The sequence below is a fragment of the Capsicum annuum genome, chromosome 1, assembly GCF_002878395.1.
Source record: "Capsicum annuum cultivar UCD-10X-F1 chromosome 1, UCD10Xv1.1, whole genome shotgun sequence".
Lineage (NCBI taxonomy): Eukaryota > Viridiplantae > Streptophyta > Magnoliopsida > Solanales > Solanaceae > Capsicum > Capsicum annuum.
In genome coordinates, this window is record NC_061111.1 from 41170158 (window position 1) to 41197448 (window position 27291).

At 38.1% G+C, this 27291-nt stretch overlaps 2 protein-coding genes across 5 annotated transcripts in view; both read left to right on the forward strand.

Moving 5' to 3' along the window:
• Window positions 1–5267, forward strand: part of LOC107879190 (actin-depolymerizing factor-like) — an 8045-nt gene extending 2778 nt beyond the window's left edge. Inside the window, exons 4-5 of the mRNA XM_047410456.1 lie at window positions 4405–4435; window positions 5246–5267. Of these exons, the coding sequence (XP_047266412.1) occupies window positions 4405–4435; window positions 5246–5267 (53 nt within the window). The remainder of the gene's footprint in view (window positions 1–4404; window positions 4436–5245) is intronic.
• A 4384-nt stretch (window positions 5268–9651) lies between these two features.
• LOC107872345 (3-hydroxyisobutyryl-CoA hydrolase 1) lies at window positions 9652–27092 on the forward strand. Of its 4 annotated transcripts, XM_016719091.2 has the most exons (14): window positions 9652–9726; window positions 10115–10195; window positions 15010–15078; window positions 15678–15741; window positions 22024–22103; window positions 22195–22278; window positions 22707–22791; window positions 23047–23132; window positions 24505–24626; window positions 25363–25423; window positions 25552–25650; window positions 26496–26597; window positions 26668–26709; window positions 26801–27092. In XM_016719091.2, the coding sequence occupies exons 1-14, from the start codon at window positions 9688–9690 to the stop codon at window positions 26936–26938; spliced, it is 1152 nt and encodes a 383-aa protein (XP_016574577.1). In that variant the 5' UTR covers window positions 9652–9687; the 3' UTR covers window positions 26939–27092. The 4 variants fall into 4 exon arrangements, 3 of the variants coding, with proteins under 3 accessions (XP_016574577.1, XP_047270996.1, XP_047271059.1); XR_007057520.1 differs by lacking the exons at window positions 9652–9726; window positions 10115–10195; window positions 26801–27092 and adding exons at window positions 11446–14830; window positions 25719–25835 and having other exon boundaries at window positions 26668–26703; XM_047415040.1 differs by lacking the exons at window positions 9652–9726; window positions 10115–10195 and adding an exon at window positions 11448–14830.
• The last annotated feature ends 199 nt before the right edge of the window (window positions 27093–27291 follow it).

The following is a 27291-nucleotide window of genomic DNA, read 5'->3' on the forward strand; positions in this document are numbered from 1 at the left end:
GCGTTAGCTCGTGGTAATATGCTCTTAGAGTTAAATGACTAGAATTGTGTCAAAGAAACTTAGTCTCATTTTTGACTTCCAAAGTGAGTAAAGTTTAAACCATATATAGTTTCTCTAATTTTGACTTTATATCATGTGGAAAATTGAATGAGCTTTCCGTTGATAAAAGATTCGCCCAAATACGATACCCGGGCAAGAAGTTATGGCTAATTTAAGTTCTAGTCGTAAAACACCATCATTTTGGTGCTTGGCGCGTAGCGGAGAGGGTCTATTTAGAAATTTTCAAATTTCAGTAGCATAGCACGATTGTGGCACGTCAAGCTGAAGTTTTAGGTCCCAACTAGTGGGACAACGCGATGGCTCCACATCGCGGTGACCTTAAGAATCCCACTCATCAATTTTCAGTGAGCCACCGCGATTACGGTGCGTCGCGGTGGCCCATGAAATCGGGTTCCTAGTTATATTTTTATTCCGTCTCATTAAGGGTACATTAGGTATTTTCCACCCTCTTATTAGCTTAAACACAGGATTTTAATCCGAAATGATCTCATTATTGATTCAAGAACACTCCTTAGGGTTTCAAACAAGAAAACCCAAACAACTCAAGATTCAACCGTGGGTTTTTGAAATTGATTGAAGATTCAAAATCCCTAAGTCATGGGCACCAAGAATCATCCTTTAATTTTCTAAATAGAGGTACGTGGGGTTTACCCTAAAAATGTTGGGCTTGTTGAAAACACTCAATTATGATTTAAAGATTATAAAGCATGAATTTGTTAAAGGGGTTTGAAATCCATGATTTTTATTATGCTTTATGCATGTTATTGATATTGTTGTTTTGGCCTTTAGGCCTCATCCCCTTAAATTGACTTACAGGTATATGTATGAAATTGAAATTTAAGATTTGTTTGAGAGCACAGCTTATGAAGTCCCTCTCTTATGATAAATTCAAGTTTATGATCTTATTGTGAATGATTTGAAATGCATGATTTATGGTTTTGAAACTAGTTTTCTCAATACCTTAGTGTTTGAGCATGATTTAGAGATGATGAGAAGGAGCTTCTTGATATAATTTCACCCTTGTTTTAAAAGAGAAAGAGTTGCATGTGATTGAGAAATTTGTCATGATCACCTTGTATTATTGAAATGCTTGACAAAGAGAGTGTCTTTCATGTGTTTACATGAGGTTTGAGAAAGAGTTTCTTTGAATTGATTTATTGATATGGTGATCCCAAACTTATGCTTTGAAAACAGAGATTATTATATGCTAGTAATGGCTCAAAGACGTGACTTGCAAGTCAATGGTATGACGATACCATAAACATGTATGCCATAACAGAGAATGTTATCAGAATATGTTTTCAGAGAATGCATGTTTTAATGAGTTAAAAAATGACCTTAAAGAGGGTTAGGTGGTTACCCGAAGAGGGCTTTAGTTCAAGTAACTCTTAGCCTAAAACCACAATTTTTTGATCCGAGTATATTATTTTATGTTGGCAACGGCCGTGTGGCATAAAAGAGTCAGAGACTCCAACCCTTGCGGAAAACTTGGGTTGGAGGCTTCCCTGCCGAGTCAATGGCGGATTCTATATAGCCTGTGGAATTTCAAAGTTGTAGGGATACCACCTAGTGCAGAAGTAAAACAAAGAGTGTCACACTGTTCAGATGATTTTACAGAGTCTTTCGAAAATGCCAATGAGATTTCTTACTATCTGATATGTTTATGAACTATTTTAAATTGCTCTTATATATGTTGAATATAAACTAGTATTTTGGATCTGCTCTGCATAGCAGTACATCTGTATTAACCCCCTACCTCCCAGGTTCGTAGGCTCAGTCCAAGGTTCCTGCTAATCAGTAGACTATTTCAGAAAGAAGTAATCCATTTAGTGGTAAGCCTTCTTTGTTTCCAAAGGCTTGTTATTTCAGATTATGTTATTTCTTTGGTTTGGCCTACTGGAGGCCTTGTCCCAGTTTTCAGATAGTTGTCTGATTTTCATATAGTAGAAATTTCGCAGACTGTTCCAGATGTTGTTAAGTTTATTTCGGATTACATTTCTTATTGTTAAACTAAATCCAGAGTATGACCATGTTTCCGTATCAGATAATATTCTTGCATCTTCTTTTATTATGTGAATGTTGTGCATGATTATCAGTTAGAGTAGGACACCCGGGCCTTCATGGTTTGGATGTCCGTCATGGCCAGGCCCTAGTTCGGGTCATGACAAACTTGGTATCAGAGCACGGTTCATGGTCTCAGGGTGTCTGCGAAATAACGTCGGGTAGAATCTTATTTATGGGTATGTAGCGCGCCACACTTATAAGCAGGAGGCTACTAGGCATTTAGAAATGTTTCTCTTCTTTGTGATTTAGTTTGTTCTTCAGAGTCTGAGTTGTCCCCTAATCGATGATCTCTTGTGTTTTAGAGAAAAAATCATGCCTCTCCGTCGTACTATCGATCCGAATGCATAGACAGATAAGGTCCGTCCCACTCATGGGATGAGGACCCGAAACAGAGCTCAAACTATAGAGATTGATGCTACTCCGGGAGTCCCACCTACTCAGACCAGCCCACTTAGGGCACCCAGAGCTCCCCGAACGGGGACTAACCACACTCAGCCTCGCGAGAGAGAGGTATTTGATGCAGAATTCAAATAGTCCATTCACATGCTTGCCCAGTTGGTAGCCACACAAACTCAACGACCGAAAAATATTGGGTCTACATCTGCTATATCTGAGGCTACAAGAGTGGGCCAATTTATGATCATGAACCCGCCCAAGTTTAATTGTACCAAGGTAGAAGAGGATCCACAGGAGTTTATGGACAAGATGGAGAAAATCTTTAAGGTGATGCATATAGATGAGGTAGAGAGGATTGAGTTAGTGGCTTACCAGCTTAAGGATGTAACGAACCAATGGTATAACGAGTGGGAAGATTCAAAGAGTGAGCATGCTGAGCCCACAGTTTGGGCCGTGTTCGTGGAAACCTTCCTTGACCAATTCTTTCCTCTCAAGCTGAGGGAGGCCAAAGCCAAAGAGTTTATAAATCTAAAGCAAGGTTAGATGAGCGTCTAGGAGTACACTCTGAGGTTCAACCAACTATCCCTTTAAGCTCCAGAGATGACTAGTAACATGAGAGCCCAAATAAGGAAATTTGCATCCGGCCTTTCAGATGACTTAGTGCTTGAATGCTAGGGAGCAACGTTGAATTGGGACATGAATTTTTCCAGACTATCAGTCCACATGCAACAAGTTTAGGGAAAAAAATCACTGAATCTAGAGAGAAGGACAGACAGGAAAAGAGAGCCAAAACAACACACCAGAGCTACAGTTAGCAGCAGAGTAGAAATTAGGGTAACAAATGGCAGAAGAAGAAGAATTGAGGTAATGCACAGTCTGCAGCCAGTGCCCCAGTGACCAGACCCCCAGAAGGACAACGCACTCAGGATTTTCAATATAGGCAGAGGCCAAGAATGCAAGGTTCACAGTCTCAAAGAAGTGTAGCTCAAACATCTCGACCATACCCGCGTTGTGAGAAATGTGGGAGGAATCATCCAGGAAAATGTCAGTTTGGCGCTATGGTGTGTTATTTATGCGGACAGCTAGGCCATATCCTGAGAGAATGTCCGGCAGAAAAGAATAATGTTGGTGGAGCCAAGTCACAGGCTAATTCTTCTGCACCACCACCGCCTCAGAAGGGTGCCACTTCAGCCGCCGAAAATGGCCGCAACCAGTTGTAAGCCTTGACCAACCGCCAAGAGGCAGTGGCCTCTCCGGATGTAGTTACTAGTATGTTGTAAATTTTTTCATGTGATATTTATGTGTTACTTGATCCTTGGTCTACCCTGTCTTATGTGACCCCTTATGTGGCTGTTGGTTTTGGGTTTGATCCCGATATAATTATTGAACTTTTTTCTGTTTCCACTCTGGTAAGAGACTCTATTGTGGCTAGGAGGGTGTATAGAAATTGTGTGGTGACTGTTTGTGGGCGGGATACTGCGACAGACCTCGTAGACTTAGACATGGTTGATTTTGATGCTATCTTAGGGATGAATTGACTTCATTTGTGCTATGCCATGCTAAATTGTATAACTCGAAAGGTTACTTTCTCTTTCCCAAATAAACCAGCAATAGAATGGGAGGGACATTCTTTAGCACCTAGAGGGAAGTTCATCTCTTGTCTCAGAGTTCGTAAACTCATTTCTAAGGTCTATTTGTATTAACTTATTCAGGTTAAATATTTGAATACCGAAAGCCCTTCTCTTCAGTCCGTCCCTGTGGTGAATGAGTTCCCAGAAGTTTTTCCATATGCTCTCCCAGGAATACCACCTGATAGGGAGATAGATTTTGGTATTGATTTGTGGCCAGATACCCGTCCCATCTCTATTCTACCATATAAAATAGCTCCTGTAGAGTTGAAAGAGTTAAAAGAACAGCTAGCAGATCTTCTAGATAAAGGTTTTATTTGTCCTAGTATTTCTCCCTGGGGTGCACCTATACTCTTCGTGCGAAAAAAAGATAGTTCCCTGCGTACGTGTATAGATTACCATCAGTTGAATAAGGTCACTGTTAAAAATAAATATCCTCTTCCTAGAATTGATAATCTATTTTACCAGCTTCAGGGTGCTAATTGTTTTTCAAAAATAGACCTTCGCTTGGGATACCATCAGTTGAAGTTTAGAGATTCAGATATTCCCAAAACAGCTTTCCGAACCTAATACAATCATTATGAATTCTTAGTCATGTCCTTTGGGTTGACTAGCGCCCCTGAGCCTTTCATGGACCTTATGAATAGGGTGTTCCATCTGTTTCTAAATCTGTTTGTTATAGTTTTCATTGATGATATTCTGATTTATGAGTGAGAAGGACCATTCCAATCATCTCCGAATCATCCTTTAGACTCTCAAAGATTATGAGTTGTATGCGAAATTTTTCAAGTGCGAATTTTGTCTTAATTCTAATTCTTTCTTGGGGAATATCGTGTCTAGTGACGGGATTAAGGTTGATCCCCAGAAGATTGAGGCAGTGAGAAAATGACCCAGACCCACAACTCCAACCGATATTCAAAACTTCTTGGGTTTGGCAGGGTATTGCAGAAGATTTGTAGAGAGTTTTTCTTCCATAGCTGCACTACTTACTAAGTTGACTCAAAAAAAGGTAAAGTTCGTGTGGTCTGACTCCTGTAAAAATAGTTTTGAGAAGTTAAAAGATAAGTTGACAACTGCTCCTCTTTTGATTCTTTCAGAAGAGTTTGTTGTGTATTGTGATGTGTCCCGTGTGGGACTTGGGTGTGTACTTATGCAGCATGGTAAAGTGGTGGCTTATGCATCTAGGCAGTTAAAAGTGCATGATCGAAATTACCCCACCCATGACTTGGAGTTAGCGGCTGTGGTGTTTGCGCTTAAAATCTGGCGGCATTATCTATGGGATACATGTTGATATATTTACTGACCACAAGAGTTTGCAGTATGTTTTCTTGCAGAAAGAATTGAACCTTAGGCAACGACATTGGTTGGAAATTTTAAAGGATTATGACATGAGCCTGCACTACCATCCGGGCAAGGAAAATATGGTAGCCGACGCCCTCAGTAGGTTATCTATGGGTAGTCTTTCACATGTTGAAAAGGGAAAAGGAGAGATGGTGAAGGATATTCACCGACTTACAAATCTAGGAGTGCGACTCTTGAATTCCGAAGATGGGGGAGTGGTTGTTCATGAGGTAGTAAAATCTTCCCTTTGTGCTGACGTTAAAGAGAAGCAGATTAAAGATCCCATATTGATGCAGATCAAGAAAGATGTAGGTTAATAGAAGGTGATGTCTTTTGAAATTGGCGGTGATGGAGTTTTGAGATATCAGGGCAGACTATGTGTGCCATATGTAGATGGGTTACAAAAGAGGATCATTGATGAAGCTCACACTTTGAGGTATGTTGTTTACCCAGGCTCTACTAAGATGTATCATGATCTGAAAGCTATTTTGGTACTTCCCAAGAGATAACCTTGACTTTGTGGAAATGGGAGATAATCAATATGGACTTCATCACAGGACTTTCGAGGTCCCGAAGCCAATATGATTCAATTTGGGTGATTGTTGATCGACTGACCAAGTCAGCCCACTTTCTACCCGTCAGAACTAACTATTCAGGAGATGACTATGCCAAGCTGTACATTGAGGAGATAGTCCGTTTGTATGGAGCACCTGTATCCATCATATCTGACCGAGGTACGCAATTCTCTTCGTAGTTTTGGAGGTTTTTTTAGAGAGGTTTAGGTATCCAAGTGAACCTAAGTACTGTATTCCACCCTCAGACTGATGGGCAAGCTGAGCGCACTGTTCAGACTCTTGAGGATATGTTAAGGGCCTGCATAACTGACTTCAAGGGAAATTGGGTGGATCACTTTATATTGATAGAGTTTGCATACAATAATAATTACCATGCCAGTATTAAGATGGCTCCTTTTAAGGCATTGTATGTAAGAAGATGTAGGTTGCCAGTAGGGTGGTATGAAGTGGGTGAGACTCAGTTGATTGGGCCTAACCTAGTTCATCAGGCAATGAAGGATGTGAAATTATTAGAGAACGACTTAAGACAGCCCAGAGTAGACAGAAGTCCTATGCCGATGTTAGGAGAAGAGACTTAGAGTTTGAGGTTGGTGATTAGGTATTTCTCAAAGTTTCTTCTATGAAGGGAGTCATGCATTTCGGGAAGAGAGGTAAGCTGAGTCCTCGCTATATAGGGACATACCAGATTTTGAGAAGGATAGGGGGAGTTGCTTATGAGTTAGAGTTGCCTGCAAGTTTGGACTCTGTTCATCCGATATTCCATATATCTATACTGAAGAAATGTATTGGAGACCATTCCCTAGTGTTGCTTGTAGAGATGATCAAAGTGACAAACTCATTAGCATATGAAGAGGAACCTATTGCAATCTTAGATCTCTAAGTTCGGAAGTTGAGGATCAAAGAGATAGTGTCGGTTAAGGTGTTGTAGAGAAATCAGAAAGTTGAGAAAGCAACTTGAGAATCAGAAAATGACATGAGAGATAGATACCCAGACTTGTTTGATCCGGTGGATGACGAAATGGAAGGTACAATCCTTGTCTTATTCTTTTATGTCCTTAGTATACTTTAAATAGTGTTTGTCTGTGTTTCACGTCATCATTCGGGGACGAAGGGGATAATGTAACACTCCGCAAAAATCGTTCATGCGTTAGCTCGTGGTAATATGCTCTTAGAGTTAAATGACTAGAATTATGTCAAAGAAACTTAGTCTCATTTTTGACTTCCAAAGTGAGTAAAGTTTAAACCATATATAATTTCCCTAATTTTGTCTTTTTATCATGTGGGAAATTGAATGATCTTTCTGTCGATATAAGATTCATCGAAATCCGATACCCGGGCAAGAAGTTATGGCTAATTTAAGTTCTAGTCGTAAAACACCATTATTTTGGTGCTTGATACGTCGCGGAGGGGGCCTATTTAGAAATTGTCAAATTTCAGTAGCATAGCACGATTGTGGCGTGTCGCGCTAAAGTTTCAGGTCCCAACTAGTGGGAACACGCGATGGCTCCGCGTCGCAGTGACCTTAAGAATCCCACTCATCAATTTCCAGTGAGCCACCGCGATTGTGGCGCGTCGCAGTGGCCCATGAAATAGGGCTCCCAATTATATTTTTATTCCGTCTCATTAAGGGTACATTAGGTATTTTCCACCCTCTTATCAGCTTAAACATGGGATTTTAATCCCAAATGACCTCATTATTGATATTTTCATCAAAAACCATTAAGAACACTCCTTAGGGTTTCAAACGAGAAAACCTAAACAACTCAAGATTCAACCGTGGGTTTTTGAAATTGATTGAAGATTCAAAATCCCCAAGCCGTGGGCACCAAGAATCATTCTTTAATTTCCTAAATAGAGGTACGTGGGGTTTACCCTAAAAATGCATGGGCTTGTTGAAAACACTCAATTATGATTTAAAGATTATAAAGCATGAATTTGTTAAAGGAGTTTGAAATCCATAATTTTTATTATGCTTTATGCATGTTATTGATATTGTTGTTTTGGCCTTTAGGCCTCATTCCCTTAAATTGATTTACAAGTATATGTATGAAATTGAAATTTAAGATTTGTTTGACAGCACAGATTATGAAGTCCCTCTCTTGTGATAAATTCAAGTTTATGATCTTATTGTGAATGATTTGAAATGCATAATTTATGGTTTTGAAACTAGTTTTCTCAATACCTTAGTGTTTGAGCATAATTTAGAGATGATGAGAGGGAGCTTCTTGATATAATTTCACCCTTCTTTTAAATGAGAAAGAGTTGTATGTGATTGAGAAATTTGTTATGACCACCTTGTATTATTAAAATGCTTGACAAAGAGAGTGCCTTGCATGTGTTTACATGAGGTTTGAGAAAAAGTTTCTTTGAATTGATTTATTGATATGGTGTTCCCAAACTTCTGTTTTGAAAATAGAGATTATTATATGCTATTAATGGCTTAGAGACGTGACTTGCAGATCAATGGTATGACGATACCATAAATATGTATGCCATAACAGAGTATGTTTTCAGAGAATGCATGTTTTAAAGAGTTAAAAAATGACCTTAAAGAGGGTTAGGTGGTTACCAAAGAGGGCTTTAGTTCAAGTAACTCTTAGCCTAAAATCGTGATTTGCCGATCCGAGTATATTATTTTACGCTGGTGACGGCCGTGTGACGTAGCAGAGTCGGAGACTCCAATCCTTGCGGCACACTTGGGTTGGGGGCTTCCCCGCCGAGTCAATGGCGGATTCCATATAGCCTGTGGAATTTCAAAGTTGTAGGGATACCACCTAGCGCAAAAGTAAAACGAAGAGTGTCACAGAGTTCAGATAATTTTATAGAGTCTTTCAAAAATGCCCATGAGATTTCTTACTATCTAATATGTTTATGAACTGTTTTAAATTGCTCTCATATATGTTGAATATAATCTAGTATTTTGGATCTGCTCTACGTACCAATACATCTGTATTGACCCCCTACCTCCTATGTTCGGAGGCTCAGTCCAAGGGTTCGGCTAATCAGTAGAGTATTCCAGAGAGAAGTGATCCGTTCAGTGGTGAGCTTCTTTATTTCAGAAGACCTGTTATTTCAGATTATGTTATTTCGTTGGTTTGGTCTACTGGGGGCCTTGTCCCAGTTTTCAGATAGTTGTCTGATTTTCATGTAGTAGAGATTTTGCAGACTGTTCCAGATGTTGTTTAGTTGATTTCGAATTTCATTCCTTATTGTTAAACTAAATTCAGAGTATGATCATGTTTCCGTATCAGATAATATTTCCGCATCTTCTTTTATTATGTGAATGTTGTGCATGATTACCAGTTAGAGTAGAACGCCTGGGCCTTCATGGTTTGGGATGTCCGTCACGGCCAGGCCCTAGTTCGGGTCGTGACATTCTATGTCCCTGATGTGAAAAGTTTAAAAAATTTTGAGTTTCTTCCCACAGTTCAAACATAATTTCATACCCAGAGTTCAAATTTGAGACCTTTGTTTAAGGACGAAGAAATGTATACCACTCCACCACAACCTTTAATTGTCTTATTCGTTTTTTTTATTTAAATTCAACACTTGAATGATCTAGCTTCTCACTCATTTTCCTCCAGCTAGTCAGTCTCAAATTCTGAAAGAAGCTCAAAACCACCATGGCTCAAACCTCTTCTAACAATGGCAGAACTGATCAGGTGAAATCCTATTCTGCTATCATCAGTCAAGTTTTAGTCTTTTACTTGTTATTTTAATCAATAATTAATTTGATTGTTTTCAGTTATACATAATATATTCTTCTTTCCATCTTCAAATTGCAACCTTTCCGGTAGGAAGTAAATAATAGAGTATTTAGTTTACGTGATCTATACCTTTTAGTTTAGGAATATTATACTACTGTATAGCTGCTCACCAAATTATTAAAATAATAGTTGATAAATATATAATTTTTTTTTATATATTTATGATAATATACATATTTTATCTATAATTAGTGTATATTTATTAGTGAATGAAATTATTTTTGGCTGAATGACCAAATGCATTAAAAGCTAGCATTATTTAGTTGTTATTTTTGGTTCTCAGATTTTGGTGGAGGAGACTGGAAGTGTTAGAACATTCATATTGAACAGGCCAAAGCAGTTGAATGCACTTTCTTTTCAAATGGTATGCCAAGATGATATTATCTAGCATTTGATAATAAAGTTTGGGAGTAGTATTTAAAAATTTACCTTTAAATATATATTTGCTCATCAAATTTCATTAGAAGAATTTGATCTTCAAATTTTCAAAAACTAGCTTCACTCCACAATGACTACATATTCAGTATAATCGCATAAAATGAGATTTAAAAAAAAGTAGAGTATACACAGACCTTACCTCTAACTCTAGCTAACTCAGGGCTAGAGGTCCTACTTTAGTCCCAAAACTTTTTAAAAATTCGTAAAATACATGTCCAGATATAATTTCAAATTTTAAAGATCCCAACTTTTAGGGTGCGTTTGGTATGAAGGAAAATATTTTCCTATTTTCTCATGTTCGTTTGACAAAAAAAAATTTAAAAAATACCTTCTTTAGGAAAACAAATTCCTTCAAAGTAAGCAAAAAGACTTGCTTAATCAAAGTAGGAAAAATACACTAAGCCCCCCCTCCCCCCGCTCGCTCTTTCCTCTTCCCCCTCCATTTTTTTAAAATACAAATACTTTTAAGAAATATTTTCTTTCTCACACAAGGAACACACAAAAACAAGTAAAAACTAACTTATTTCCTAAAACGTATTTTCTTGAAAAATATTTTTGATGAATCCATACGGAACACACACTAAAAAGGAGTGTTATTTTCCTTTTCTTGGGCAGTGCTTTCTTTATTCCATCTCTTTGTGCTTGTTTCCCTTTTATAAACTCCGAATCTTTTCTCTATGATTGCGTTCCCCATATTCCATCCAAAACTAATGAACAACCAAGGTTTTAAGAATGAAAGAGTACTTAAACAGTAAAATTTTCCTCGTCAGGTAACTCAACAGGTACAAAAAAGAGAGGGGTAGCAATGGGGCGGAGTGGGACGAGTGCCGGGTGATTTGAGCCTTAACTCGCAAAATTGTAATCCGCTTCGCCTTTTTGAGCATTTAATTAAGTGCACCATCAAGTTTTTCTTCTTAGAAGTTAGAATGGATGCCACCGGATACAAAATTAGCGCATACTCTAGATAAATATACATAAGTACTTATTATATTTACTTGGTGAAAATGTGAGCTTTTTAGTCATACAATCTGACTTCATGTCACAGGATATTTGAGTGAATCTACGTATGATGACATGTTATAAGTGATAACTTGTTACGAACCAATTGTTCCACATTGAAAAAATAGATTATAAGCCAAATGGGTTCTCCCACCTATTAGACTAGTCTTTTGGGTTGGGCTTTTCCGCTTGGTTTATAACATTGGTGCTCTCATTGAGAGTCCCACGCATTGGGCCGTGACTCGGAGTGGTGGCCTGGACCCAAGACAGGTGTTAGCCGTGACCAACGAGGATCGATCCACGTATGGGGAGCCGCGCGTTGTTGAGCCATGACTCGTAGTGGTGGCCTGTGTGCTAGTATGGTGGTCTGGACCCAAGAGGGGTGCCAGCCGTGACCAACGAGGATTGATCCACGCGTGGAGCCATGACTCGAAGTGGTGGTCTGGACCTAAGAGGGGTGTCAGCCGTGACCGTGACTCGTAGTGGTGGCCTGGACCAAAGAGGGGTGCCAGCCGTGAGCAACGAGGATCGATCCGCGTGTGGAGCCATGACTCAGAGTGGTGGCCTGGACCTAAGAGGGGTGCCAACCGTGACCAACTGGGCTTAGCCGTGACAAATGAGGTCGTTGGTTCTCAAGCGGAGACGATTGTTATGAATTAATTGTTTGACCAACTGGGCCCAGCCGTGACAAACGAGGTCGTTGGTTCTCAAGCGGAGGCGATTGTTATGAACCAATTGTCCCACATTGAAAAAATAGAGAAATGCTAGCGGAGGCGATTGTTATGAACCAATGGGTTTAGACTAGTCTTTTGGGTTGGGCTCTCCCGTTTGGTTTGCTTTCATCAGAGGACTTTAATGGAGGACCAAAAATTTTGAACTCCCTATTATTCAATTAACGTAGGAAGGGATTCATAGTCAAAGGAGACATGTAAAATTCTTTCACGATTACAGGAGTTGATTAGAAAACCTATGATTCAATTAACGTAGGAAGGGATTCATGGTCAAAGGAGACATGTAAAATTCTTTCATTATTACACGAGTTGATTGGAAAACCTACAAAGAGTAAATCTACTCCGGTGGAATTTCCACGGTTTTACAAGGAGTAAATCTACTCCGACGGAATTTCCACGGTTTTGTGGTGAGAATCCTAAGTTATGGATCTCTCAGGCTGAATGCTACTTTGATTTTTATGAAATTGCAGAAAACCACAAGTTATCTCTGGCTTCGTCCTATCTTGATGGGGCTGCTTTGTTGTGGTATCAATGGCTTTTCCAGAACAAGCAATTGGTTGATTGGGAACATTTTACCACAAAAGTGTTGATTCATTTTCCTAAGCGATATGTCGAATCGCTGGAAAGTAGGGCTAATCAGGTGCTTCATTTTGATGCTATTTCGTGGGGCTTCAGTGAGCCAGATGAACTTTTGTCATGCCCTACACATGTTTATACACAGTGGAGAAGTAAAACCAACCCATCTTTGCCTCAGAAATTTGATGTGCAATCTGAAAGCAAAAGAAAAATGGATGCACACAAGATGTTCGATGAAATGTCAAATAGATGCTGCCCCAAGGTAATCACCGTGTCAAAAATTCCAATTGAAATAGCCGTGACAGAGGGAGATAATAGAAATCTCGGAAATAAGTATATCATGGACGTTGGTGATTCGGCACATGATGAAATTTCAGTACTTTGTCTCCTTTAACACTAACGGAGTCTACCTTTGAGGATGGAAAGCCTGGGAGCAAAGTGAAAGAGCAAGTCGAAGGCTCCAAGGATGTGGTTCAATAGAAGATGATTGCTACTACAAATATCCATGAGGAGTTAGGTCCAGAGGAATTTTTCCCAATCTTCCATGATTTTTCATCACTAAATCCAATTTCTACTGCCATGCCTCTATCTGAATCTTTTTATGCTTCCTGTATCCCCACACAGAGCTTATTCACTGTCTCCACATCTGATGCTTGCTTACATGGTATTCAACCACTCAACAAATTTAAATTACCAGGGACTATTCCATATAATAGTTACGTTGATGATTGGTTCGACACAGGGCAAGATTTTGAAGTTGATTTATGTGTGCTTTTGTCTATTGACTCTGAAGAGACAACTCAAGTTTCACATGAGTGCTTTTATCTATTGACTCTGAAGAGCTAACTCAAGTTTCACATGAGGAATCATGGCTGATTTCTTTTCATGGCTGCGAGTATTTACAGTTGCATGATGAGAGCTTCACGAACTCCGTCCCTGATGAAAATTTTCCTACTGAGTTTGAAAATCCAGCTTGGGCTGGAAAGTTTGCACTAATTATCAAACAATCACTACTTCATGAATCTCAACTTTTAGTTTTGAGTTGCATTGTACTGAATTTGGATTTGCTTGAACGACCGATAGTCGAGGCAGGACACTATTCGCCTGATGTTATTTGTTTACAAGTGCATCATGGCAGCCTTGAACATCTTGGTAAATCATCCTCCGATGAGGGTAGGAATCATTTGCCTGCTCGACAGGCCAGAAATAGCCACTCTCAATGAGGACTCGAGCTTGGTCAATGCTTGGAGGAGAAGTTTATTATGTCAGCTTATGGTTATGCGGAGCTTATAAGCAGAGGTATATTTGTGTGCTTTGGTACACTTGGTCATGCTACACTTATAGTAACTTGGTGTCAGTTTTTCCATAATCGATTTGTATCAAACTTTCCTTTTGATCATGGTTCAAGCTTTCTGTTTGCTTACATTGGCGCGAAGACAAATATGGCTTCTTTTATCAGTCATCAGGACACCATTTTGGCGACAAGAGGGGCTGATTTTGTCAGAACACAAACTGCGGTGCAACTTCTGCCACAAAATGCACCCAAAGCTATTCAAATAGTTGCTGAAATATGTGACTACAAGATTATTGAGAGTGTTTTAAGATATCAACTGAAGCAGTTTGTGGTTGTTGAAACAAAAGTTATATTAAGTGTACTCAATCCTGCAATAAGAGTGGATAAAGACATAAAGCAGGAAGCTCTTGTCTTTGGCGCGGTGAACAATTTAATAGAAGCATTGAACTTAATTGCAATTACAACCCCTAGAGTTGTAATTTTTCTTTTCAAAGAATATCCAGTTCGTCTTAGCAAGTTCGTAGGGCATGCTACTAAGGTGGATTTTTCAAAGGAATCATCAATGGTTGCAGGTGTTGCCTTTTACATGGAATCAAACAGTGGCTCAGAGACAAGAATGGGTCAGAATAATATATTTACCACAACAATTGCTCTAGCAACGACTTATTTCTCATCTCCCAAATTGATGTTTTTCTACTCGAACCTTGAGGACAAGGTTCTCTTTCAGGATGGGAGTATTGTTGTGAACCAAGTCGACTTTGTATTGGGATATGGGTTAGAAGTGGTGAATTGGACTGATCCAGTTGAGATTATTGGACCTATTGAAATGTTGGAGAGTTTTATTTGGGATCCAGGCCTAATTGTCAATTGGTTAAATAGGACTTGGCATTCAACAGAACATTATGCGTATTATGTGAAGCCTTGGCTTATCTGTTGTTCTCTCATCTCCATTCTGTGTCTAGTATCTCATCTCCTTCTTATTACTTTCTCACTTTGTTATCTCATCTTAGTTAGCGTGACTATTACTTGTTCGAATTCTAAGTTATAATTTGTGTTGAGTGATTATAAATACATTTCGTGTTTGTATTAAAAATTGGGATCGTTACATAACTGTTCCCTCAAACTTATTTGTTTGTCCAGATATCTCGGCTTTCGGAACTTTTCTATGCCAGTGAAGAAGATTCTAATGTGAAGTTGATAATATTAAAGGTATTTTTCAATAGTGGGTGGAACTTCTGTGATTATTAAATTTCCTGTCATTGCTTAACGTGAGGGAAACTTGGTAGCCTGGTGCTGGATTTTGTCTACAAAATTATTTAGAAACTACATGCAGGCAGAGTTGCATTGATTTTGAGTTGCATTATTCAAATCTTATTTCTTTATTGAAAAACTTCAGTTTGTTCCGTCTTGTGTCTTGACACTGGTAAGAAAGTTCTTCTCCGCATAGCTTTCGGGAGTATGGATAAAACCGGCCAATCAGCTACCTCGCTTTGGTATCTCACTGGTTCTGACCAATCTAGTGTCTGGCTTTCTATTCGGCATACATTTGTCTTATGTTTCTTGTCAATTGGAACAATCCACATTATCAAAATACTGTTCACCAAAATGATTTTGTTGAAATAAAATCAAGAGTCTGTTAGAAATTGTAATGAGTAGTTAGTTATTCTTGCCTGTAAGACTCTGTATCTTACTGTTTTGCAGTTTTACGGTTTTATTCACAAGCTCTGGTTGAATGCTGCATAGTTCTATTAGTGGCCCTGTATACAGTACTTTTCTTGTTACTACTTCTCTCGTATAATATTTTCCAGGGACACGGAAGGGCTTTTTGTGCTGGTGGTGATGTTTCACTTGTTTTTCATAATGCTCGCAAGGGTACGTATTTGCTAAATTGGTAATATCTTGTCAAACACAATCTATAGATGGCATTGGATCCACGATCTGAAGTTTAACTCCTCAAGTAATTTCTTTCAAAGTCCATATCTTTGTACTAGTTTTGCGCTTAACCTGGCAACTCCCATCTTGTTTCTCACTTTCCCGAGAGATTATGTTTTTACCAATCAATATATAGTACCAGTAAATGTGCACTCAAGGGGGTGACCTAGTGGTCAATGCAGTGAGAGGAGAATAATGAGGTCTCAGATTCAAGTCCAAGTGGAGGCAAAAAATAGTCGGTGATTTCTTCCCATCTGTCTTAGCCTTGTTGAAAAGAGTTACCGGTATGTACCTATGTTGGTGGGAGGTAGCAAGTACCCAATGGAATAGTTGAGGTAATGTAGAATATATTGGTTGGAAACCCCAACCAACCTACATTTTCTATTGTATAAAAATCCATGACTTAAATTACTGTTGATATATTGAAGGATGCGTACTACTGCATCTCAATGACAACTATCATAATGACTATGCAAAACTAGTAGACTTAACAATAATGCAATATTCGATCTGTCACAACTCATCAAATAAGTCAACTCACTAAACAATCTGCTATAACGTCTTGGGTTTGTTATGGTAAATTGGTAACCTCCTTCTTGAAAGTAATTTGGCGTTTGAATCTATTGCTGATTTAATTGATTGAAGATCAATTTGTTTTAGATAAGACATATTAATCTTCAAATCAATTGATTCACTTATAGATCCTAAAGTAAAATATTGCAGGAGAAAAGTACCATTGACCACGAATCCAATTGACTCAGCTATGGATCCTAATGTCAATAATACTAACTTCTTCCAGGAGAACCAGAGATGTTTCTTCTTTTTGATAGCTTCAACCAAACTAGACCAAGCAACCTATAAACAAAAAAGTATTTAAAATCGTGAAGCTAAATAATAAAAACACATGTATCTTGTGCAAGAAGCTAAATAATAAAAACAACAAAAGAAATATCTAAACACTTGTATCTTGTCTTGACACTTTTTCTTTATTCTCAACATCCCCCTACAAGATGGAGGGGACCGAAGTGAGTCCCATCTTGGCAAGAAGACGGTGGTGCGATGGTCCAGAAAGGGATTTTGTGAATTTGTCGGCAATTTGATCCTTTGAAGGGAGATAGTGAAGAGAAATGAGCCCGGAAAGAAATTGTTGCCGGAAGAAATGACAATCTAGCTCCACGTGTTTTGTGCATTCGTGGAATACGGGATTTCTAGCGATATGAATCGCTGCTTGACTGTCGGAACGAATGGGTATTGGCAAAGCCAATGGAACTAATAGATCAGACAATAAGCGAGTTAACCAAGTGAGCTCCGCAACTAATCGTCTCATCGATCGATATTCCGCTTCAGCGGATGAAAGAGATATAGATGCTTGCTTCTTGGATTTCCAAGAGATGGGAGAACCTCTCATGGAGATGAAAAACCCACTGATCGATCGACGAGAACCTGGGCAAGACGCCCAATCCGCATCGCAAAATGCATTGAGGGAGAAAGATGGAAAGGCAGATAAGAAGATCCCTCGACAAGAATGTCCTTTCAGGTAACGCAAAACCCTCAAAGCTGCTGTGAAATATATATCGCAGGGAGTTTGCATATATTGACTTAATGTTAATACTGCATAGCATATATCTGGCTTGGTATGAGTTAAATAACTTAGCTTGCCAATCACATGCCTAAACAGAAGGATCTGACATGGGTGTTCCTGATGATTCAGAAAGTTTACAAGAAGGATCCATCGGAGATGATACAGGATGCAAATTAGAAATGTCAAACTCTTGAAGCAAATCAAAGGTATATTTCCTTTGACTGAAGATAATTCCATGACCTTCCCTTAAAATTTCCATTCCCAGAAAGTAATATAGAAGTCCTAGGTCTTTAATTTTGAATTTAGAATGAAGAAACTGTTTTAGACACTCGATCTCTTTGGTGTCACTACCTGTAATGAGGATATCATTGACGTATACAGCCACAATAGATATCAAAGAACCAGTCTTTTTGAAAAATAGGGAATAGTTGTTGAGAGAAGCACTGTAACCTTTGAAATTAAGAGCACCTGCAAGTTTGGCATACCATTGCCTAGAAGCTTGTCTCAAACCATAAAGCGACTTGTTGAGTTTGCACACCAAATTAGGATCAGGAGAAGACAAACCAGGTGGAAATCTTGCAAATCTCCTTGCAAGAAAGCATTTTTAACTTCAAATTGAGAAATATCCCAATGCCTTTTAGCAGCCACAGACAAAATGCATCGGATTGTAGTTATTTTGATTACGGGGGAGAAGGTTTCATTGAAATCTACCCCTTCCTTTTGATGTCCCCCCTTATGACCAGTCTAGCTTTTAGCCTCTCAAGTGATCTATCTGCATGATGCTTTACCTTGTAAACCCATTTGCAAGGTAAAGCCTTCCTTCCCGGTGGAAGTAGAACCACACCCCAAGTGTGGTTTGTTTGTAGAGCTGCTAGTTCATTATCCATAGCACTGTACCAATCTGGATTAGTAGATGTCTAGTGATAACTAGTTGGTTCTTTGATTGTAGACACTGATTCAAGAATGAGCTGATTTGATAAAGAGAGTCCAGCAAAAGAAATAGAATTAGGTGCAATAGAAGATGCAAAACAAGACTCAGTGACTGGGCTAAAAACTATATTGTTACAGAAATAATCTTGTAAATGGACTGGACGTACACCTTTATTAGTTCTATCCGATCTCCTAACAAGTGGTGTACTGATTGTAGGTAGATTTTCTTGTGGAGGAGGTGGGATTGATTGTGAATGTGAAGAATTTGAAGCTGGTAGTGTATCTGAAAGTGGAAAAGTGTGGTTTGTAGAATTTGTGTTGAAAAAGAGTGTGTCATCAGTGAAAAAAACAGATTCATGGTCTGATACAGAAAAGATAGGTGGAGGTGATATGGGATTCTTTGTAAAGGGAAAAATGTTCTCATAGAACTGGACATCTCTAGTGATAATTATTTTCTGTGTATTCAACTCTAAGAGTTTAAAACCCTTTTGATTAATGGAATAACCAAGAAAGACACAAGCTTGTGCTCTTGGTTCAAGCTTCCCTCTCCCATGTGACAAAGTACTAGCATAGCACAAGCATCCAAAACACCTTAATGAACTATAATTAGGTGCTTTACCAAACAATCTATGATAGGGAGTTTTTCCATGAAGGACTCTTGAAGGCATCCTGTTAATAAGAAAAGTAGCAGTGAGGATACACTCTCTCCAATATCTTAAGGGAACCTGAGATTGAAATAAAAGAGCCCTTGCCGTCTCAAGCAAGTTCCTGTGCTTCCTCTCAACAACTCCATTTTGTTGAGGGGTAGCCACACAGGATGTTTGATGTATAATCCCTTGAGAGTTGAAATAATTAGTTGCAATCAAGCTCTTTCCCAACTCCGGGGCATTATCTGACCTTATTTTCTTCACCTTAACATTAAATTGTCTCTCAACCATATTCAGAAAACATTGCAATACAGGAAAGACATTACTTTTGGTTCTCAACAGATAAGTCCAAGTCCCTCTACTGTAATCATCCACTATAGTAAGGAAGTATCTATATCTATTGTAAGTATCTACCTTGTAGGGTCCCCAAGTATCAATATGAATAAGGTCAAATATAGAAGTTGTTGAAATTTGACCAATGTGGAAAGAAGGTCTAGATTGTCTAGTTTTAGGACAAATATCACAAAAACCCTCAGAAGTAGATAGAAAAGAAAGAAAACTGACATTCTTCATTGATGAAAAAGGCAAATGCCCCAATCTAATATGCCAAAGTCTTACATTAAAAGCTGCATTAGTACAAATGGGAGAGGAAACAATACTATCTTTATTAGAAATAGAAACTGAAGAACTACTAGGATTAGTAACAATCTTCCTACAAGTAGTCTTGCTGAAACTAGAGAATGACTCCCTGGCATTAGGCTTGAGTAGATAAAGACCTTCTTGAGCTTCACCAAAAACTTGAGGCCTCCTCATGGAAGGGCCCTGTATCACACAGTTTATCAGAGTGAAATACAAGGTGCAAGAAAACTGTTTACACAACTTGTGAATAGACATAAGATAATACTTGAAACTAGGAACATATAACACATTTTCTAGAATCAAATAAGAAAATATGGCTACTGTACCTATATGAGTAACTGAAATGGTTTGACAATTAGGAAGATTGATAGTTAAAGAAAATTGAAGACAAATTATGGAAGCAAAGGAAGATGAATTGAAACACATGTGCTCTGATGCACCTGAATCTATGATCGAGGTGCTAGAGTTTAGGACAGAAAGACATGAACCAAAATGCTTAGAAATTGTACCAGCTACAGAATTAGCATTGATGTCAATCCCTGAATTTGAACCTTCTTCCATCTTCATCTGTTTGAACATCTGAACAAATTGAGAATATTGTTCCTTGCTGAAAGGTATCTCAGATTCAATAGCTTGTTTTTGCTCTGCATCTTTCATCATAGCATTATTCCCCCTTATCTGATTTTGAGAACCCCTATCATTTGAGAACTGAAAATTTTCAGGAAAGCCTATTAGTCTGTAACAATCTACTTCCAGATGTCCTTGCTTTCCATAATAATCACAAGAGACATTTCGGTTGCATTTTCCTTTTTTTCTTTGAGATTTGAAAGTTGTTTGGTGAACCTCTGCTGTTGAACCTGAGGAGGTGCAGATCTAGGATAAAAACTCCTAGATTTTTGGGGAGTTGATGGTATAAACTTTTGTGTATGTTTCCTTGCTTTCTGATTGTTAATATTTCTTGTCATGAAGGCTGATGAATCTGCAGAACTCACAGGGTTAAAATAAGATTCCCTTTGGTTCTCATCTAGCAGAATCAAAGAGTAAGCAAGATTGATGTTAGGTAATGGGTTGATCATGAGAATGTTGCTTCTAGCTTGGGAATAGGTATCATTAAGATCCATGAGAAACTGTATCAACCTCTCATCCTGTAAGAATTTCTTTAGTTTAAGCTTACCTTCACACATACACACGCAACTATACTGAATATTAGAATTAAGAGAATCTAGTTCATCCCATAATTTTTTAAGTCTAGTGAAGTATCCTTCTATGCTATTTGTTCCTTGATTTAAGCTATTGAGCTCCTTTTGCAGATGATAAAGCTTAGCACCATTGGACTGACCAAACCTGTGCTCAAGGCTTGTCCAAAGCTCTTGTACAGTTTTGGAATAAATTACACTGTCAGCTATGTCCTTAGAGAGTGAATTCAAGATCCAGGATGTGACCATGTCATTACACCTGTTCCATGCTTGAAAATCTGCTGAATTCGATACTGGGCATGAGTGGGAACCCGTGATGAATCCTAATTTGTTCTTTGCTGATAGAGCAATTAGGACTGACCTCTTCCAACCCGGATATCCCTTACCATCAAAGGGTGTATTTACTAGTGTCATACCAAAGGGTGTATTTACTAGTGTCATACCAAAGGGTGTATTTACTAGTGTCATACCAGGGTTATCAGAAGCATGAAGATGATTAGGATGATTTGGATCCATGGTGAGGGTGCTAGCAGTAGTAGTCATTGAAGTAGTAGCTATTTGCTCCGCCATGTTTGAGATTGAGAAAGGAGAAAGTTGGTGTTGAATCTGATCTAAAAATTATTGCTTTGATACCATGTAGAAAAGTTAGAACCAACTTTGGGAAATTTTCTTGATGATCTTTATTATGTGTGAACCAATGTATATATATACATGTATCTTATGCAAAAGCTTAATAATAAAAACACATGTATCTTGTGCAAAAAGCTAAATAATAAAAACAACAAAAGAAATATCTAAACACTTGTATCTTGTCTTGACACTTTTTCTTTATTCTCGACAACTATGTTTTGAAATTTGTAGAGACAATTCAATCATCTTTTCAGCAATCTTGCTGATTATCTTTTTTTAAAACCCCAACAACTATGTTCTTTTTAGATGATTTTTATGTTCTCCATTAACTTATTATTTTAAGAGAGCTTAATGGCCGCCATGACTTTAGTCTTGTGGTAAGCGCACAACACATGCGGTGTAGGTTAGGCGCATGTCACGGATTCAAACCTTCTCTACAGACAAAAGCCTGGTATTCAAGTGGGGAAGGCTAGAGGGGTAGGCCCATTATCTAGAGAGTTTTGAACCTTGCGTCACTTGCCCTCGATGATTTCCCGGTTATAAGAAAGTGCATAGCTTGATGTTCCCAGTTACATATTTATTTACTCATGCTTATCAGGAAACTGGAAAGTCGGCGCTAATTATCTCCAAAAGGAGTACATTTTGAACTATGTGATGGCAACGTATAGCAAACCCCAGGTTAAACTATGTTATGTCTAATTTTAGTTCTGTGATATAACTTTAATTTCTTTGAGGTTTTCCTTAATCTTGTTTGGACTTTCCATTGAAGGTTTCCATCCTTAATGGAATTGTCATGGGAGGTGGAGCTGGTGCTTCTATACATGGTAGATTTCGAGTTGCAACAGAAAAATCGGTATTGCCTCTACTTAAATAGTAGATTAATCTCATTCTCTTGTTTACGCTTTTTATATTTGATCTTCAACACATTCTTTGTGGTTCGCTTAAAAAACAATACATGAATGTTCATATGGAATAGCTGTAGCAAAATAGCTCTTGGAATCCTTACAGTTTCGAATTGAAGGATTCATATCCAGCAGAACTTTTTGTATTTTGTCATTAAAAAAAAGGCTCTAGCATAACTAGCGTAAAGTCAGAGGAAAAAACTTGCAAAGTGTAAGCCTTCATGAGCTTTAGTTTGTACATTTGATTTGTATTAAGGGTTTATTTTTCTTAGGCAGTAATATGCACCTTATTCATACTTAACTTGGTGCTGGTTGCTATGTGTAATTAGATACCAAAAACTTCATGTCCAATGTATTTTTTATGTATGTTTCTCTGTAGGTATTTTCTATGCCTGAAACAGCTATGGGACTCTTTCCTGATGTAGGTGCCTCTTATTTTTTATCAAGACTTCCAGAATCCTTTGGTAATTTCACTAGCCACATTGTTCATATTTATAAAGAAAATTACTGCTATTGATGTAGTTCATTCAAGTTTATTGTGAAGTTATCTGCTACTTGTCCTTGTTTGAAATTTAAGTCACTACCTGGTTCCTCGAGGTCCGCTAGTTGAGTCTATTGCGGAAGACCATTCCCTACATTACCACAATGATGTGCAGAGAATTTGTACGTACAAATATTATCTGTTGTTTTCCCTTAGCTAATTTCTTATACTCTGGCAGGGGAGTATGCTGGTCTTACTGGTGCTAGGTTGGATGGAGCTGAAATGCTTGCTTGTGGTCTTGCAACCCACTTTGTGTCATCGGATGTATACTACCTCGATTCTCAGCACGTTATGCCCATTTACAATTGCTTCTATAGGAATCTAATAGACTTATTGCGAAAAACAGTAAATAAAGAAACAAATATTGATGTTTTACACTAGATATACTGATATTACAACAGCAATTCTGAAAACAGCCACTAGGAAACTGCTAATACCTTAAAATACAACCTAACATATGAATGAAATTCACTAATACCGTATATACTACTAAGATTACACAAATTCCAGCAAACCTAGACATTGGAGAGGCTAGAACTCTCCCACATTTCTAGACATTCGAGAGGCTAGAACTATCTAGAATTTCCTTTTCCTTTTTTTCTCAATGCTCTCTTCTACTGCCCTGCCCATTTTTGTACAGAAAAAACTAATCCATACCTGTCTCATGACAGTTACTAAGTCTTTTAATTGCTTATTTTGGCCTCCTGGAATAAATATTAATAGCTTGAGGCACATCAGAATCAATTAGGTTTATATTACTAATATGTGTAAACTGATCAGTATGTTATCATAATGGCAACATTGATGTTGCTCCCCATTGAAGAATGAGAGGAAGTCCTACATCGGTGGTTAATGAGACGGGTGGTGCTTATAAGACTTGGACAATCCTCCTCCCTTTGAGCTAGCTTTTGGGGGTGTGAGTTAGGTCCAAGATTCAATCTTACATATAGGTATTATAAATCTTATTAGTTATTCTTAAGACATCTCGTCTCATCTAATTGGGACCATGAGTCTTTATTTTGAGTGTGCACATAAGCCAAGCCAATGTATTCTAGATAAGGTATGTGCCAATGCGCTCGAAGTTAAACCTTCAGTTGACGATGCCGTTAGCTGCAAATTGTTCGACTTAGTTTGGTTGCGGCAGCAGCAAGTTCGGTAGTTTCATGCCTGTAAAATTGATCTTCTGTTGTTTCTTTTCCTAAATGGTAATTAAATTAACTATCAGAGCTTTATAAATGTATCATGAAGAGTACAGTGTGCACATTGATTTTTCTTTTTTACAGTAATTGGATACCAACTAATATGAATTCAAAGTACTTGGAGTAAAGTTCAATGGGATTTCTAAATTACCTTTCCCTTCAGTTCCAAGCTAAATATGCTTGCTGGAATTTGGATTTTGTCAGCCAAGCTTGAAATGGTTCTTAGATGGATTTGTGGAATCTTCATTTAGCCACTAGTAGACTTTTGAACTATAATTTGCATTTGGGGGATGCAGAAGGTCTTTCCTGAATTGTATTAGCACATCTAAAATATGGTTCATTGTTCTCCATATCAAATTGCAGAATCGTTGTCTATTTGTTCATTCCTCCAGTCTCTGGTCTAATTTGAATCCTTTGTCTCTCCCTTCTGCTCATAGAAATTGCCACTTTTAGAACAAGAGCTAGCTAAAGTCGATACGAGTGATCCAGATGCCATATCTGCTATCATAAGTCGCTTCTCCAACATACCAAAGCTGAAAGAAGAAAGTCCTTGTCATAGGTGAGTTCATTTAGTATCTCTATTATGATGTTTGTTTTCTTGCTGATTTATTGGAAGCTTACCTTTTAAACAAATTAAAGTCCCAGTGCCTAGAGGTAATTGTTTGAACTTACTAAAGAACATAATATTTATGGTATATCACTGAAGTCATCGTCTATGCTCTTTATTTTTATTTTGATCTCATGTTATTTTTCTTCCTGGTGTCGTAAGACTATCTTTCTCTACTTTATATCGTCATTAGAAGCTTAACATGATGCATAGCATTCCAAAGTTTCCATTGTCTCTAGGGAAAATATATGTTCAATTAAACAATCCTGTAGTCTTTGGATTTTTATGTCTGTTAGAGTTTGTGACCCGAATTTTGTTGATCCGGCCTTGAAAAGGTGGCGGTGCGACTCACGTTTGAGATTTTTTGGGGGTCTGTGGTGGTAGCATAGGGATCGGGCCTATGATTTTGGGCTTAGAGTTTTCTTGTCCGTGCGTATTATATAAGTGCAACTTAGAGGGTTGGTTTTAATATGACGGTTATCATGTGTAATTGAGAACTTTGGCTTCTCCTTGTATTCCTCTCCGATATAGTGAATTTCTCCTCCGTCCCATCAAGGGTTTCCTCGTAAATCTGTGTGTGTTCATCTTGTTTTTCTTTTGCTTATCATATTGCTTATTCGTGTTTTCATAACAATAACCTCTTTCTCAACGGTCACCAGTTTTACTTTCTGCAATTTTATGCATGTAGGATGAAGATAATAGATCACTGTTTCTCTCCAAGGTCAATGGAAGAAATCATATCTACTCTTGTAAGTTTGGGAGATTAATGGGCGTTTGATGTGCTCTCTTCTTTTCTGTGGTGAAATTACTTTTGTAAGATTTTGATAATATAAGTTACTCAAATACTGTTTAAGAACTTTGCATGGACTTTTAATAGGAAAGTGAGGCTTTGGACAAGAAGGATGGCTGGATCTCTTCAACCATCCAATTGCTGAAGAAAGCATCTCCTACAAGTCTTAAAATTACCTTGAAATTGGTAAGTCAATCGCTACCTTGTAGTACCATTACTTTGTTGCCTGAACTTCTGTACCCTTCTTTCTTCAGGTTTATCAGAAATTGGTCATGTAGGAAGAAATTTGAAGGGGAGCCTTGGAGTAACTGGTAAAGTTGCTACCATGCACGGGTTCAAGCCTTGGAAAAAGCTTCCAGCAGAAATGCAAGGTAAGGCTGCGTACGATACACCCTTGTGGTGGGGCCCTTCCCCGGACACCGCGCATAGCGGTAGCTAAACCGGGCTGCCCTTTTTTTTTTGGGTTATGTAGGAAGAAAGATGGTAAATGTCATATCTCTCGTTGATAATTGAGGAAAGATATTTAGCTTGGTTGGATATTGCTGAATTTTTGTGCATCATGGAAAGAGTTCTCAGTGAACTGGAAGATGAATACTGAAATCATATATTAACCTAATATATTTTCTATTCATATAATTAATCATATCTATACAGATTTTGCATTCTTCTGAGATCGTACCACAATAACGGCATTTGTAGACCACAATATATGTCCACTCTTTTCCTGGCTCAGCCTTTTCATATTCACCTTTGTTGGCTTTGTCACTATCCCAGACGAATTCAACTTCAACTGAATTTTAAAATTTTGAATTATCACCAAAAAAATTCTTTCTTAAACCATAGCTAACTTGACTAACTTACGAGAAATGATGACCCTTGGGCCTCAATTTTTTTTCCTTAACAGCTGCCTTAGAAGATCATTTGGATTTTACACTTACATAGTCCTAAAAGCCTTGATTTGGCAAACATTTTGTTTGAAATTTCTTGAGTATCTGCAGATTGTTCATATTAGTTTCATCTTTCTGTTCCAGATAAGAGAAGGGAGGTTGCAAGGTGTTGGTAGTTGCCTTGTTCGTGAGTATAGGGTAATTTGTCATGTGTTGAGGGGAGAATTTAACAGGGATATTCTTGAGGTAGAATATGCCATCTTTCAGTCTTCCCTTTTACTGAATTACAAGACTGAAACTTGACTTTTTGCTGCAGGGTTTTAGAGCCATACTCATCGACAAGGATAGAAATCCTAAGGTGCGTTATATTCATTTGATCATGGATAATCCTGAACTTAGATATCAAGAGCTTCTTTCATTCTTGTGCTCGTCTTTTCACATATTTTCAGTGGGAGCCATCCAGACTTGAACTAATTAGTGATGATGATGTTGATCGTTACTTATCTGAGATAGATGATGAAGACTGGGAAGACCTGAAACTGCCTCCAAGATCAAACTTACCTTCATATGCAATTGCAAAGCTTTAAAATTGACTTCTTAAGATCTTGTAATACTTTACAGTATGTTGCCTCTGTTCACTATGACTAGATCATTATGAAGCCGTCAATTATTAGTAAAACAGTAATAACTTTATTGCAAAATGGTCCACCAAATAAATGCACATCACACTTTTGTATGAAATATCGAAAATAAAGCCAAGGGAAAGATAAATTACTGCACGATACTTGACAGAGTTGTGTATACAGATATGCCATCATTCCATTGAATTGAGATGTCAAATCTCAAGCACAAGGGTAGATGTGCAATTCTAAATAATACCGTGCCATATAACTTCCACTTTCATAGATAATGTATCAATCTTTATTTATTGCAATGCGAG